Raw genomic sequence first — 16,980 nt, forward strand, 5'->3', positions numbered from 1 at the left:
TACGTATGGGCTGCTAGCTTGTCACGGAGTACAACTTTATGCATTTACTATATGGTGGCCTGATTCTAACGCATCGGGTATTCTAGAATAGGTCTCCCGACGGTGGCGTACTTATTTTAAATCTGCCGCCAATTGGCCAGAGACGGTGTTTAAATTTGGCGCCGATATCGCTGATTGGTCGCGGCCGGCGTCTACGACCAATCAGCGAACCGTGTTAGTGAGGACCGGGGAGCATCCACCTGCCTTTATAATGCCCCATGAAGGATATCACACCCCCCCCCCTCCCTTATAATGCCCCATGCAGGATGTCACATCCCCCCCCCCCCTCCCTTATAATGCCCATGCAGGATGTCACATCCCCCCCCCCCTCCCTTATAATGCCCCATGCAGGATGTCACATCCCCCCCCCCCCTTATAATGCCCCATGCAGGATGTCACATCCCCCCCCCCCCCCTCCCTTATAATGCCCCATGCAGGATGTCACATCCCCCCTCCCTTATAATGCCCCATGAAGGATGTCACATCCCCCCCCTCCCTTATAATGCCCCATGAAGGATGTCACATCCCCCCCCTCCCTTATAATGCCCCATGCAGGATGTCACATCCCCCCCCCCTCCCTTATAATGCCCCATGCAGGATGTCACATCCCCCCCCCCCTCCCTTATAATGCCCCATGCAGGATGTCACATCCCCCCCCCCCTCCCTTATAATGCCCCATGCAGGATGTCACATCCCCCCCCCCCCCTCCCTTATAATGCCCCATGCAGGATGTCACATCCCCCCCCCCTCCCTTATAATGCCCCATGCAGGATGTCACATCCCCCCCCCCCTCCCTTATAATGCCCCATGCAGGATGTCACATCCCCCCCCCCCCTCCCTTATAATGCCCCATGCAGGATGTCACACCCCCCCCTCCCTTATAATGCCCCTTGCAGGATGTCACATCCCCCCCCCCCCTCCCTTATAATGACCCATGCAGGATGTCACATCCCCCCCCCCCCCTCCCTTATAATGACCCATGCAGGATGTCACATCCCCCCCTCCCTTATAATGCCCCATGCAGGATGGCACATCCCCCCCCTCCCTTATAATGCCCCATGCAGGATGGCACATCCCCCCCCCCCCCCCCCTTATAATGACCCATGCAGGATGTCACATCCCCCCCCCCCCCTCCCTTATAATGACCCATGCAGGATGTCACACCCCCCCTCCCTTATAATGCCCCATGCAGGATGTCACATCCCCCCCCCCCCCTCCCTTATAATGACCCATGCAGGATGTCACATCCCCCCCCCCCCCTCCCTTATAATGACCCATGCAGGATGGCACATCCCCCCCCTCCCTTATAATGCCCCATGCAGGATGGCACATCCCCCCCCCCCCCCCCCTTATAATGACCCATGCAGGATGTCACATCCCCCCCCCCCCCCTCCCTTATAATGACCCATGCAGGATGTCACATCCCCCCCCTCCCTTATAATGCCCCATGCAGGATGGCACACCCCCCCCCCTACCTTATAATGCCCCATGCAGGATGTCACATCCCCCCCCCCCCCCCCCCCCCGGCTGCATTGCCTCTGACCTCCGTGCGGCAGATGAGCCGCTAACGGACGCAATCTTTTTCTGAAATGCCGCGTCGCTGATTGGTCCGGCTGCGGCCAATCAGCAACGTGGGATTTCCTTGACAGACAGACAATTATATATATTGGATGTGTAGCAAATATTGAAGTATCTCATTCAAGCAATTTTACTTGCAAAATGTACAAGTGGAACAAAATGAGTATCAAAATTTGACACTACTAGATCTATTACGTGACCGATTTATTAAAGGGATTCTTCATCATCTTTGCCATGCAGATTTGGAAATGGTTAACATTATTGTACTTCTGAAGGCCGTAGCTAGGGCAGAACTGTAGATTGTCCAGCTCCATATTTAGCTTCTCGCTCTCCTTGTACTACATCGCTTCCTGGGGCATCTATTAGTTTGACATTTCCCTGTCCATTATTCTTCATTGCAGATGCTGTAAAGTGCATAACACCCTGCAGCACTGTCTCTGTAGACTTGCAGGAAGGAAGTGGTCTCCAATATGGCAGCTCTCAACTTTTTTAAAGATGTCTATAGTCTTAAATACATTCATTGTGTTTCACTTCTATGGACTTGTGCATTTTAGATTCATAAGATTCAGGTTTCATCTCTGCCGTGTTACGGTAACAAAACCAAAATATTATGCAGCTCCTCTAGCAGTTTCCACGTTATCACAATCTGCATGTGAACCATGGTTGTACAGACCGGCCGCGTGTCTCCTGACCTGGATAGCCACATATATGCCTATGAGGCAGAGTTCAGGTCAGAGGACCTGTGGCCTCTCTGTACTGGCTTTATCATGGTCTAAGAGTGTTAATGTTCTAGATGGTGACTATATAGATGATATTTCTGCATATATGGGGTAGAGGTTTACTGTTGAGCAGTTATAATACAGGCAGAAGTCTATTCTTCAATCAACTCATTTTATTTTCTGACTCTGCTCCAAATTTCCTACAGACACATTTCATTCAAAGAAAACCTGTCGCCATATTTTTTTTTTATGTAAAACAGAATTCTTCCTCCAATTACTGCTGCATTGCTATTTCTGATTATTTTTGTAATTCTACATAATGATTAAAGGAGTTATCATGAAAGAATTCCTATTGGCATCCAGATAGTAAAAGAATATTAGCGAGTTAACTATGAAATCTGTTCTGATTCCAGACCCCCTCACACTCCACTTGCATCTTCGTTCTTTTCGAGTGTTCTTACAGTCCTGGGAGAGGAGAAGCTTTTCTTTGAAATAACATGGAAGTGATCAAAAGGGAGCTTGAGAGGATAGGGGGTCTGAAATCGGGACATTAATGCTAATTTAGAGAAGCACGCCCAATAAAAAATGGTATTGCCTTTACCTGTGTATGTAGTGAAAGTTTGGCAATGTACTCTCCTATTGCCGATTTCCCCTGCTCCGGTCCTCTTCTCACACTAAGCTCTGTATGAGGTGGATGTCTGTTTTACAATGCAAATCTATGAAACATCGGAACGAGGCCCCGTATGTTTATATTGTAAAAGCTGCATCCGGTAAGTCAGAATAGCAGTCACGTGACTCAGAAGAGGACTGGAAGCTGGAGTAGATGGCGATCGGTGAGTATATTAACTCACTTGCACAACAATGCTTACACATTTGCACAGATAAAGCAATAACAATTTTTGTGGGAGTGCTTCTTTATAAAGTTCTATTTTCTGTTTGAGGATGGCTATAATCTTTTGCAGACAACCCCTTTAATATTTCAATGTACTTATCTAATTTTTTTTTTTTGTTGCTTTTTAAGATCCCAGCTTGCATAACATGTTGCCAACAGAAAATGCAGAGAACCATGTTGAAGACCAACTCTCCACAGATGAGCTCCTAGATCATTCAGACCAGTTTGAGACTTTGTCCCATGTTTCCTTAAATTCCCTTGGAAGTGCCGACGATACCACAGAAGACGGAGACGCCGACTGCTTCGGTTCTAGTAACTCTAATCTATTTATTGGAAATTCAAAGCCACCCGGAGGCTTGGGAAATTGCGTTGGCAATGACACCGCTGCATTTTCGCACAAGATGAGGAGGTTGCGGCCTTGTCGCAGCTACGAGGAGGTCAATGTAGAGCTAAAAAGAAGAATAATGAAAGAGATCAGAAAGCCTGGAAGAAGTATGTATGTTTGTCCTCCTAATATCTGCGGGTCTCCTTTTACAGCCTTGGTATAGCCTCGCATGGTTGCACCAGTTTATGGGATCATATTTATTTTGCTGTCACAAGTGGAAATGAAGTAATTGCTATTTAGGTATTATATGGAGGATGCCGGATTCACTGGTCAATGTTTCATTTGGCCAATGTTTGTGCTATAAGCGCTCAGTGCTCCATGTCAGTGCCAGTTGCTTAAATACACCTTTCCACCTGTTAGGTTTCCCTCTATCGCTGCCCTTCTCTGCCTCTATGAAGCCAGAGCTGACAAAGAGGGGGAGGGGTGGAGATGAGGGGGAAACAAGCAGGTGTGAAGGGCCGAAGTACAGTACTTGGTTTGAACGGTTATACTGTGCTGACCCCATCACCCGCGAGCGATTTTTAGTTTGTTTTTTCCTCCCCTTCTTCCCAGAGCCATAACTTATTTCCTTTTTTTTTTCCATCATTGTAGCAGTCTGAGGGCTTGTTTTTTTTTTTTTTTTTTTTGCGGGATGAGTTGTACTTTTGAATGAAACCAATGACTTTACCACAGTGTACTGGAAAACAGGAAAAGTAATTTCAAGTGCTGTGAAATTGCAAAAAAAGTGAATTTCCACAATTGTTTATTTTTATTTATTTTTTTTTTACCATGTTGACTATATGGTAAAACTGACCTGGCATTATGATTCATTAGGTTAGTATGAGTACTCAGATACCAAACATACAGTTTAAGTGGTGGAAAAAAATTTCAAGATTTGTATGAAAAGTTTTTCTCTAATAACCCACCACGACAGCACACAGGAGGATGTAACCCCCCCCCCCCACACACACACACCCTAATAGGGACAGGAAATAAGAAGAGGTTTAAATAGCCCCTCCCACATCCTCCCTCCAGTGTTATTTCCTGTCCCTATCAGGGATGAAGAGGTCATCCCCGGTGTGCTGGGCCGGCGACAGGCACTGGGGGAAAGCTACTAGCCGGGCAGCGGAGGATCGAGCGGTCGCTACCTCTCCTCCTCAGGGAACTGCTCCCGTCTCCTCCGGATTCGGGACCCCCTCCTGCAGTCCGCGCTCTCGGGCAAGGTCTGCAGGATCTTCTGACCGGAGGCCTCTCTGAGCTCTCCAGTCCATCTCCTCCTTCTCTCCCCCTCTGGATGCGCGGGCGATGCCAGCTCCCGGATGTGGAGCGCACACCGCGGCGCTGGAAGTGACGTCAGACGCCGGGCAGTGGATGATGTCACTTCCGGCAGTTTGCGTTCCACTGTGAACCGCATCAAAAAGCTATGGGGGAAGAAGAGCGGAATGCTGCCGGTGATCAGAAATCTTCACCTGGACACCGGGGGAGGAGCCCTCTAAACAGAGGGAGGCGCTGGTCCGGTCGCCCATAAAAGGAGCCTTAGACAGGAAGACATCTACAGGGAGGACAAAACCATGTCTGTTTGAAGCTTCTCGCTCTGCATCTGTAGAGCCCAGTCTGGTCCCAGTAAGTATGGCACTGGTAGTCCATCTCCCAGATGCAGGAAATAGTGATTATAGCTCCCCTTCCCTTCTCCCCTCTCTTGTAGGGGGACAAGGAACCTGCATCTGGAGAAAAAGTTAAACAGTCACGCAGATGTCCCATCTGTACAAAAAAACTATGGTCCTCCCATAGAAAGCCCCTATGCAAGGACTGTACGGAGAAGATTATCAGGCAGGAACAACCTTCCTTAATGGAGGCGATAAAGGGGATTGTACGTCAGATCAAATCCTCCTTGGCCTCGGTCGCTCTCCCTACACCCTCACCTAGTCAGGGTTCTACATCTACTCCCTCTGCAGCCAAAAAGAGGAAGATTAGCCCGCCAGAGGGAGGGGAGGAAGACTCTCAAGAGGAGATGTATATCTCGGAAGATCTTCCAGAGGGAGGTGAACTAAGTCCAACACCTGATAACTCCCAACGAGAGAGATATTTTCCATCAGATAGTTTGGAGGAACTCCTCATGGCAGTAAGGAGAACTATGGAGGTCGATGAAAAAGTGCCCCAAACAGTATAGGATCAGTATTAGGGACTTAGTCTTAGAGGAGTGGGAATCTCCAGAGAAGAGATTAAATACCCCTACAGAGTTAAGGGATAGATTTCCTGTAGACAATGAGACGGCAGAATGCTGGTCTGAAGTCCCAAGAGTGGATATCCAAATTGCACGAGTAGCAAAGAAAACCACACTGCCCTTTGAAGATTCCTCTCAATTAAAAGACCCCTTGGAACGCAAAATGGAGGGACTACTGAGAAAATCCTGGGAGACCTTGGCAACACTATTAAGCACAAACGCAGTCTCTACGGGCGTAGCTCGATCAATGGCTCGTTGGCTAGATCAGCTGGAGGAACACCTAGTTTCAAGCACCCCCAGAGAAGACATCTTGGCATCCCTACCGCTTCTACAGAAGGCTACGGGGTTTTTAGCAGACTCCTCTGCAGAATCCATGAGAGTGGCGGCAAGAGCATCTGGGCTATCAAACTCTGTAAGAAGGGCCCTATGGTTGAAATCCTGGAATGGCGACGTGGCATCAAAAATGAAGTTGTGTTCCATCCCCTTTAAGGGGAAATACATGTTCGGGCCAGCCCTAGATGATCTTCTAGAAAAGGCCTCAGACAAGAAGGCAGCCTTCCTGGAACCTAGGAATGTGAGGAAGAGGCCTTTTCGTCCCTCCCAAGATCAGACCCCTCAATATAGGGGTAAAGGCAAAACCGGACGATGGAGCTACCCAAAAGGTAGAGGAGGCGAAAATCTTTTTCTCTCCCAAAACCAACGTCCGAACAGACCATGACATCAGGACAGTCTGGGGCCGCATCTCGAATTTTCTCCCTCAGTGGAAAGAAATCTGCTCAGACCCATGGGTCCTGAGGGTTGTCGAGTTCGGAGTAAAAACTAATTTCTCCTCTTATCCTCTCTGGAGGATAAGGTTAACACCGCCCTCCTCTGAGTCGTCAGGCCACCCGGATATCCGGTCTTACAGACCTATTGTCCTCAGGGGTGATATCCCTGAGGATAGGCACAGGACATTATTCCAGACTTTCTCATAAAAAAAACAAATGGCTCACACAGAGTTATAATCAATCTAAGGCCACTAAATCAGTATATCCACTACCAACGATTCAATATGGAATCCATCAGGTCGACGGTCCCCCTGATAGGACAGGACCATGTCATGGCCACAATTGACCTCTAGGATGCATATTACCACATCCCCATACATCCACTTCACAGGAGGTTCCTAAGATTCGCAGTGGCTCAGGGGGATAAAATAGTCCACTATCAATTCAATGTTCTCCCATTTGGAATTTCATCAGCCCTGCGAATATTTACAAAAGTCATGGCAGAAGTCATGGCTTATATCAGGGGTCAGAACATTTCAATAGTACCATACCTCGACAACCTGTTATTAATCGGGCCCTCAGTACCAGTACTCCGAGAACATCTACAGTTGACTACTCAGATCCTTTCGTCTCTGGGCTTGTTAGTGAACCCGGAAAAAATCAGAGATGGTTCCCTCCATGACAAAAATATTGGATTCCCACAGCCAGATGTCATTCCTGCCCAAACAAAAACAGGTCATGATAAAAGCAAAAATCAATGTCCTAAAAAGCAGAAGATCAGTATCATTAAGAGACGCCATGTCGGTCCTCGGGTTTGACATCCTGTATTCAGATGGTGGCCTGGGCTCAGGTGCATACCCGAACATTACAGAACCAAATCCTTACAAATTGGGACGAATCCCTATACCTCCACAAGTAAGGACTTCTCTATTCTGGTTACTTAACTGGAAAAATCTGAACAGAGGAGTACCATGGATCCAGAATCCGCTGGTAACCATAAAGGTGTATGCCAGCGAAAAGTGATGGGAAGCCATGGTCTCCCAAGAGCTATTCCAGGGTATATGGACCAAAGAGGTGAGCCAAAGCTCATCAAATTTCAGAGAACTAAAGACCGTAGAGGAAGTCCTCAGAGCAGCAGAGCCTCTGGTCCAGAAATCTCACATTCAGATATTTTCAGACTATATCACCACGGTAGCTCACCTTCGTCATCAAGGGGGCACAAGATATGAAAGCTTAAAAGCAATCTCAGCAAGAATATTCTCCTGGGCCGAAGAACATCTTCTATCCTTGTCGGCTCTTCATCAAAGGTTCAGTTAATATCCAGGCCGACTTCTTAAGCAGAACAAAGATTCATCCAGAAGAGTGGAGCCTAAACCCTGACGTCTTCCAGATGTTAGTCAAGAGGTGGGGCTATTTAGAGGTAGATCTCTTCGCCGGACTCCAGAACGTGAAAGTACCTCAATATTTCTCCCTGGATCCAAACGGCCCTTGCCTGGGCGTGGACGCATTCGCTTACAAATGGGAGTTCAAACTAACATATGCCTTTCCCCCACTACCTATCCTTTCAAAAACCTTACAGAAGGTAAGGACCGAAGGGCCCTCGCTGGCCAAAAAGAAGTTGGTTCGGAACATTAACCAGTCTGAGTGTGGAGAGCCCTCTAATCCTTCCTCCCATCAAGGATCTCCTTCTCCATAGACCGATTCACCATCCGGATCCCGAGAGACTACACCTAACTGCCTGGCTTCTGAATTCCTGATATTAAAAACAAGAGGCCTCTCAGAGAAAGTTATCAACTCTCTCCAGAAGAGCAGGAAACCTGTAACTAACACCATTTACCATAAGATCTGGAAAACCTTCTTAAGGTTGTGTGCACCCACTTGCCCAGACCCTCATAGGGCTGATGTGGCTCAGATTCTAGACTTTTTATAAGAAGGTCTGGACAAAGGTCTCAGACCTAGTACTCTTAAGGTCCAGGTAGCAGCATTAAGTTCATAATTCGATCAAAGACTAGCGGAACATCAGTGGGTGAGAAGTTTTATGACCGCAGCCACCCGCATCCACCCTAGAGTAACAGACCTGGTTCCCCCCTGGGACCTTAACATTGTTCTGAAAGGGTTAACCCTTCCACCCTTTGAGCCCTTATCAACCATAGGACTGGACAAGCTGACCTGGAAAACTGCTTTCCTGGTGGCAATAACTACAGACAGAAGAGTGTGTGAACTACAGGCCCTTTCGGTCAACGAACCCTACCTGAGAATCCTGGAAGATAGTCTAATTTTCCAACTTGACCCTTCATTTCTACCTAAGGTGGTCTCAAATTTCCACAGATCTCAGGAGATAATCCTTCCATCTTTTTGTGACAACCCAAAAGACAAAAAAGAGATGGCATTCCACACTATGGACGTTCAGAGATTATTACTGTGCTATCTTCAGGAAACAAGTTCTTGTCTTTCCTTCCTTCTTCTATTTGTCCATACACAAGGTCCAAACAGAGGAAAGAAAGCCGCAAAATCCACAATGGCCAACTGGATTAAGAGGGCCATTATGGAGGCTTACCAGATCCATGATCTACCTCCTCCAGCAAAGCTCAAGGCCCATTCTACAAAGGCGATATCTGTCTCCTGGGCTGAAAAAGCCAGCGCATCCATCGAACAGATTTGCAGAGCTGCCACATGGTCCTCAATTCATACTTTCTCCAAACACTACAGACTAGACCTAATGTCCGTTGGAGATTTGGCCTTCGGAAGGAAGGTCCTTCAGGCTATTGTCCCTCCTTAGTATATCTTTGGTATAACTCCTGTGTGCTGTCATGGGGGGTTATTAGAGAAAATAGAATTAGACTTACCGGTAACTCAGTTTCTAATAACCAACCACGACAGCATGGGTAATTCCCTCCCCCTCGCTTATTGTTTCTACGTCCGCTTGATCAGTAAAAATAAAAATTAATTTGAAGCATCTATACTCTTGTGGTCCTTTGTAAAAACACTGGAGGGAGGATGTGGGAGGGGCTATTTAAACCTCTTCGTATTTCCTGTCCCTATTAGGGTGGGGTTACATCCTCCTGTGTGCTGTCGTGGTGGGTTATTAGAAACCGAATTACCGGTAAGTCTAATTCTATTTTTCATTTGTCACCATTTTTTGTGATTGGAGGCTGGGTGAGGGCGTATTTTTTTTTTTTTACGCCTCGAACATACCTTTTTATTAATTTTTTGGGGCAGATACAATGATTTGATCGCCTGTTAATTGCAATGTTACGGCAACAAAAAAAAAATTAATTCTGGAGTTTTTTTATTTATTTTTTTTTACATTTTACTTTAATAGTCCCCATAAGAGACTTGAAGCTGCGATTGTCTGATCGTTTATGCTATACATAGGGCTTTAGCCCTACTATGTATAGCAAAAATCACAATCTCCTATGAACGCCGGCCACAAGCCGGCATTCACAGCAGATTCACATTGACAAGCACAAGGTCTTCTGCAGATCCCCGCTTTTCATGGCCACTCATTCGATGCCCCGTGATCATGTGACAGGGGCGCCGATGGGCGGGACTTTTGACGCGCTTCTAGGCGGTGCATGTTAAATGCCGCTGTTCGTTGTTGATCTCTGATCCACCCGCAGGTGTTACAGGCACTTGTTTAAATCCGCTATCAAGTGCAGGGAAAGATGCAGTCTCGGCGCCGGAGCCCGCATCAAAGGCAGGGATACAACTGATGAAGTATGTAATTAGGCGTGAAGGGGTTAACCCCTTCCCGACATGCGCCATACATGTACTGCTCTGCGGGAGTTGCGTTCCCGCAAAGAGCAGTACATCTACGGCGCGGTGATCAGGCGGGCTCACGCTGAGCGCCGCCGCGATCACATGCTGGTGTCAGCAGTGTGTGAGAGCGGACACCCCACAGCACCGCCCACAATCGGTGCTGGCACCGATCGTGGATGTTTAACCCATGTGATGCCACTGTCAATAGTGAGTTACAGCGACATCGCAGGGCATCGCAGAGAGTGGGCACCCTCTGTGATCCCATCAGCACAACGCAATGTTGTGTTGATGGTCTCCATAGTTGCCTCCGGTCCCAAGATGGCTGCGGGGTCCTGCAGGAAGGAAGGTGGCCACTCAGTGCCTGCTCAGAGAGCAGGAGCTGAGACGCTTTCTTCCTGCCTGTCAGACTCTGCTCTGCAGTGCAGAAGCATTGCAGAGCATCAGATCAGCGATCTGAAAGTTTGAAAATGATGTCCCATCCTGGGACAAGGTAAAAAAGTAAAAATACATTTTTAAAAAATCATAAAATAAAGAAAAAAGACTATTAATCCAATAAATATATTTGTGTAAAAAATAAATCAAAAAAGTACACATTTGTCCGTAATGACCCGACCTATAAAACAGTCCCACTAGTTAACCCCTTCAGTGAGCACCGTAAAAAAAGGCAAAAAACAATGCTTTATCATACCGCCTAACAAAGTGGAATAAAATGCGATCAAAAAGACGCCTGTAAATAAAAATGGTACCGCTGAAAACTGCATCTTGTCCCTTAAAAAACAAGCCGCAGCACAGCTCCGTCAACAGAAAAATAAAGTTACAGCTCTCGGAATAAGGTGATGCCAAAATTATTCATTTTTTTTCTATAAAATTTTGTGTAAAAGTGGCAAAACATAAAAAAATATATAAATGTGGTATCTCTAATTATACTGACCCAAAGAATGAAGCTGCCTTAACAATTTTACCACACGTGGAACGGCATAAAAAAAATCCCCAAAAAACAATTCCTGAATTGATGGTTTTTGTTCATTCTGCCTTCCCAAAAAACGGAATAGAAAGCGATCAAAAAAAGTTACGTGCCCGAAAATGGTACCAATAAAAACGTCAACTCGTCCCGCAAAAAAACAAGCCCTCACATGACTGTTGGACAAAATATGGAAAAATTATAGCTCTCAAAATATGGCAATTCATAAACTTGTTTTTACAATAAAAAGCGTCTTTTAGTGTGACAGCTGTCAATCGTAAAAACCCGATATAAATCTGGTATCTCTGTAATCACACCGACCCAAAGAATAGTCGTCTAATCAATTATACTGCACGAGGAACGGCGTAAAAAATACTTAAAACCAATTCTTTTTCTGCTGCTTATTTGTTCATTCTGACTCCCAAAGATCGCAGTAAGGCTCGGTTCACCTCTATCCTGCGATCTTCGCTGAGCGCTTACCCCTGGGCTTCCATGTAAATCTCTGAAATATGTGATTCAGACAGAACCCATGGCAGAAGATTCCCTGTAATGAGGCAAATGGAGGCACTGTGGATGCCGTCTGGCCGGTGATCCCATGGTGTCAGTCTTATTAGGCGTGCATAAAAGTGCCGTCAGACACAGTTTTGTGCACTTCTGCACAAAGGACACTGCTGAACAGAGCCCAGATGGAGTCCAGAGAAACTCTGCTGCCTCATTATAGTGAATGGATGTCTTGGAGATTTCATCTGAATCACGTCACTTGGAGATTTAGATGGAAACCCCAATGTAAGTGCTCAGTGTAGAGCGCAGGATATACATGGTCCAAAATGTTATGTAAAATGTTCCCAATAAAAGCTTTAACTCCATTCACAAAAAAAGCAAGTCCCCATTCAGGTCATTCATCTGTTAACAATAATATAGGGACTTCCACATTACTGGTAGCACAAAGGCTCTGGAAAAACTAAATGGCTCCTCGCTCTTCAAAAGAAATCCAACGCATTTGTGCTCCCAAATCCAAATGTCCCTCTCCCTTCTGAGCTCCAGTGTGTATCTAAACCGCAGTTGGCATCGACATGTTTGGCATTCCTGTAGCGATGAGAGCCTGCCTAATTTACGGGTGCTTGTCTCCAGAAGCACGAGCTGGGCATAATGTACTGGTAACCACAATGTACTGGTCACTACAACGGCAGTGTGCAATCTTCACTTAGCAACATCCACTGCTGCTTGTTTGTGGAAAACACCCATGGAGTCAAAATCGTCACTACACCTGTAGATAAATTCACAAAGGGGTATAATTTCCAAAATGGGGTCACTTGAGGGGGGAATTCTGGTCTTCTAGCACGTAGGGGCTCTGTATAAAGAGTTCGCAAACCATTCTGGGAAAATCTGCGCTCCAGGAGGCAAATAGCGCTCCATCCCTCCCGAGTCTCGCCTTGTGGCTAAGCTGTACAGTACAGCCACATATGAGGTATTTCTAAATTCAGCAGAAATAGTGGGACAATTTTTGCTGCCATTTTTACCCATTTCCCAGTGTGAAAATGTAAAATCTGGGGCTGAAACAAAATTTCAGTGTTAAAAATGTAATTATTTATCCTCCACTGACCAATGGTATAAAATTATATGACCCACCTGTGGTGTCAATATGATAACTGCACCCCTAGATTAATTCATTGAAAGGTGTAGTTTGTAAAATTGAGTCACTTATGGGGGGGGCTTCAGCTGCTCTGGCACCTCAGGGGCTCTACCAATGTGACATGGCACCCTGAAACCAGTCCAGGAAAATCTGAACTCCAATATGGCGCTTCTTCCCTTCTGAGCTTTGCACTGTGCCTCAAAAGTAGTTTTCGACCTCATATGGGGTATCTGCATACTCAAGAGAAATTGCACAACAAATTTTGGGGTCCATTTTCTCCTGTTATCCTTGTGAAAATGCAAACATTTTTGCTAAAAAAACATTCTTGCAGGAAATTTTTTTTATTTTCAATGTTGTAAATTTCTGTGAAGCATCTGGGGGTTCAAGGTGCTCACCACACATCTAGATAAATTCCCTAAGGGGTCTAGTTTCCAAAATGCTGTCACTTGTTGGGGGTTTTCCACTGTTTAGGCACATCAGGGGCTCCCCAAACTCAACATGGCGTCCGCTAATTATTCAAGCAAATTTTACATTCAAAAAGTCAAATGGTGCTCCTTCTCTTCCGAGCCCTGCTGTGCGCCCAAAACAGTGGTTTTCTCACACACATGGGGTATCTGCTTACTCTGGAGAAATTGCACAACAAATTTTGGGGTTCATTTTTTCCTTTTTGTGAAAAGTTAAATGTTCATTTTTTTCTTCCACATTCTAAAAATTCCTGTGAAGCACCTGAAGGGTTAATAAACTTCTTGAATGTGGTTTTGAGCACCTTGAGGGGTGCAGTTTTTAGAATGGTGTCACTTTGTGAGGGGCCTTTATGGACAAATACCCAAATCACTTCAAATGTGATGTGGTCCCTAAAAAAAAAAAAAGAAAAATGTTTTTGTAAATTTTGTTGGAAAAATGAAATTGCTGGTCAACTTTTAACTCTTAACTTCCTAACAAAAAAAAAATTTGTTCCAATATTGTGCTGATGTAATTAGACATGTGGGAAATGTTTTTTATTAACTATTTTTTGTGACCTGTCTCTGATTTAAGGGCATAAAGATAAAAATGTTGAAAATTGCAACATTTTCAAAATTTTCGCCAAATTTCTGATTTTTTTTTTCACAAATGTAAGTCATATCAAATACATTTTACCAGTATCATGAAGTACAATATGCCATGAAAAAAACAGTCTCAGAATCAGGGGGATCCGTTGAAGCGTTCCAGAGTAATTACCTCATAAAATGACAGTGGTCTGAATTCAAAAAATTGACCTGGTCAGGAAGGTGAAAACAGGCTTCGGGTGAAGGGGTTAAGATGGATGCAGAAATCCTATGTGCAGTAACTGTAATTCAGCCTTTGTATTTACATGTCTGTTTTTCTTGTAGAGTATGAGACAATTTTTTCATTGTTAAAAGACGTACAAGGGAATCTGCAAACGCGTCTCCACTTCCTGCAGAATGTGATCAAGGAGGCGGCAAGGTGAGTGGCACTGGCTTATAGTAAAATAAAAAACTGCAACTAATACCACAAAACAAAAAAGGAAAATTACTTAAAAAAAAAACCAAACAAAAATAAATAAATTACTAAACAAGTCCTTTTGGCTGTGGTGTTTTTTTTTTTTTTTTTTGTGTGTGGGGGGGGGGGGGGGAGTGGTAAGTGATATATTATAGAAGGCCGCTTTGCTTATTTTATCTGAGCCTTACATATGGCGGAATCTATTAAGTTTTATGTAAGAGATATGGGTCATCTTTGTGCTTTTAAATGTAAAGAGAACCTGTCATGTTAAAAATATTTGATCTGCGGGCAGGATGAGCTGATCAGAATTACATTTTTGTGGGAAAAGCTTCAGTAAAACTAATATTCCCTGGTGTCTGGGTGCATACGAGTCCAGTGGGCGGCCCTACTGGTGATTGACAGTCTTCTCCGAATGATCTCAGCATACACAATCCCACTTTATTCATTGAAATAATAATTGTATTTATATAGCGCCAACATATTCTGCAGCGCTTTACAAATCAGACAATTTACAGACATTATTGGCACTGTGCCCATTGGGGCTCACAATCTACATTCCCTATCAGTATGTCTTTGGAGTGTGGGAGGACACCGGAGAACATTGTTGAAATGCATGGTTTATATTCACACAAGTTATACTGAATCTTCTCCAACAAACCTATACATTTTTCTGCTCAGGTTCTCCTTCTCTATTCCACATAGTCCACAGATTGGACTGGATGTACTCAATGGGTTCCCTTTTAAAGGGATTTTCAGGACTTTGATATTTCTTTATAGTAGGCCATTAAAATGAGATATGTGGAGATCTGACTCCCAGCCTCCCTACAACCAGCTGATTGAATGATCATTCATTGTTTACTAGTGGCGGCTCCATACACTTTGTAGTGGCTGTGCCTGGTTACTGGAGGTCTTTGCACCTTAGTCCTATTCATATGAATGGACCTCACCATCAGAAACTGCCTCTACAAAATGTGCAAAGCTGCACTCGATAGATGAGCGCCCACACCCTCCCTCAATCGACTGATGGGGGTACCAGGAGTCGACACGCCCATCAATCTATTGATGACCTCTATTTCAAAGTGAAATGCTTTATTAGGATCTGTCTCTCCAATTCGTGGCTTTACACCCTCTCTCATTTGGCTTTTCACATTTTGCATGACCTACAAACCTTCATGGAAAAGACCTTTCCAAATTTTGCAGCTGATGCACATGACTGCTCAGTGGTTAGCACTATTGCCTTGGGATCATGGGTTTAAAGCCAACCAGAAGCAACATCTGCTCTTGTTTATCTGTCAGGATTATATTCTAGATTAGTTATATTTTATCCTCTGAACTTTTCAGGTTTAAAAAGCGTATGCTGATTGAACAACTAGAAGAATTTTTAGAAGAAATTCACAAAGCAAACCAAGTCAACCACGTCAACAGCTGCTAACTGGGCCTCATGGTGACCTCCGTCTGTCTGCACATGGGCATAGTCGTGGCCAAATAGTCTGAATTGTCTGAACACTGATACGTTTTCATATGCTTCCAATTTTATATACATGGATAGTATCAACATGATGCCTTTAATGGAATAAGGGGAAGTTTTTAAAAAGATCCCAGTGATCACTGACTAGCTATGCTGTTTTCTCTCAGGTTTCACAGCATACCCGCCAGCTCACATGTAGGAGCATCACTGGCTGCAATCAAGGTGTTTGCCAAAATCTTAACCGGCTCATTTAGAGGTTGTTCAAAAACTGATTTTATAGCATTGGAAAACTGAACTCCTTGCGTCTGACGTGCACGCTTTTCACAAAGACTTTTTAAATGCAGTTAAATGCAGCTTGTCATTAATACCTAGCTAGACAGAAGCACACGTGTTGAACAAGGTAATATTTTGTACATTATTTTGAATATATTGTAAGTTGTACAGGTGAATTTTGAAAACTATTTAAGAAGCACTTTTGTTATTCCATTAATAAAAAAAAGCTCTATTTTAATAAGTTTTCTACGGACATTTATTTAAAGGGGGTTTCACAACGGTCAGATAAATTTCTAAACAGATCTTTACTGTTTAGTTGAAAAGAAAAGCAAAATGGATGGAACACGTCACATTTTCTAAGTAAATATATTTCTAAAGGTGCTATTGACATGAAATTCTCTCCAGATGTCCTTAACAACCCATCCAATCCACACAGGCAAAGAAATCCAACCATAGATGTCCAGTAATAATGAGAAATGACACGTGGAAAAAGTATTGAACACGCTTACTGAAATGTATTTAATACTTAGTACAAAAGCCTTTATCCACCCTCATTTTATCTTCATCATCCTCGTAGATGGCAGCAGATTTTTATCAAGAATGTCTCAGTACATTTCATTCATCCTTGAATTATAGGACGTTTGCCACTTCTGTATGCTGAAAAACAGCCCCACACCATGATGTTCCCACCTAAAAACTTTACTGTTGGTATGGTGTTTTTAAGGTGATACGTAGTGCCTTTTGGCCTCCAAACATGGTATGTATTATGGCATCCAAAAAGTAAAATTTTGGTCTCATCTGGC

The 16,980-nt window shown here is 44.5% G+C and overlaps 1 protein-coding gene across 1 annotated transcript in view; it reads left to right on the forward strand.

Annotated features, from left to right (window-relative positions):
• The window catches only part of INTS6 (integrator complex subunit 6), a 61,439-nt gene extending 44,603 nt beyond the window's left edge, over positions 1–16,836 (forward strand). The window contains exons 16-18 of the mRNA XM_073662638.1: positions 3,358–3,720; positions 14,307–14,400; positions 15,778–16,836. Coding sequence (XP_073518739.1) covers positions 3,358–3,720; positions 14,307–14,400; positions 15,778–15,868 — 548 coding nt within the window. The 3' untranslated portion in view covers positions 15,869–16,836. The remainder of the gene's footprint in view (positions 1–3,357; positions 3,721–14,306; positions 14,401–15,777) is intronic.
• Positions 16,837–16,980: the final 144 nt, after the last annotated feature.

The sequence above is a fragment of the Phyllobates terribilis genome, unplaced genomic scaffold (genome assembly GCF_046119375.1).
Source record: "Phyllobates terribilis strain yellow unplaced genomic scaffold, ASM4611937v1 Scaffold_2__4_contigs__length_985480577, whole genome shotgun sequence".
Lineage (NCBI taxonomy): Eukaryota > Metazoa > Chordata > Amphibia > Anura > Dendrobatidae > Phyllobates > Phyllobates terribilis.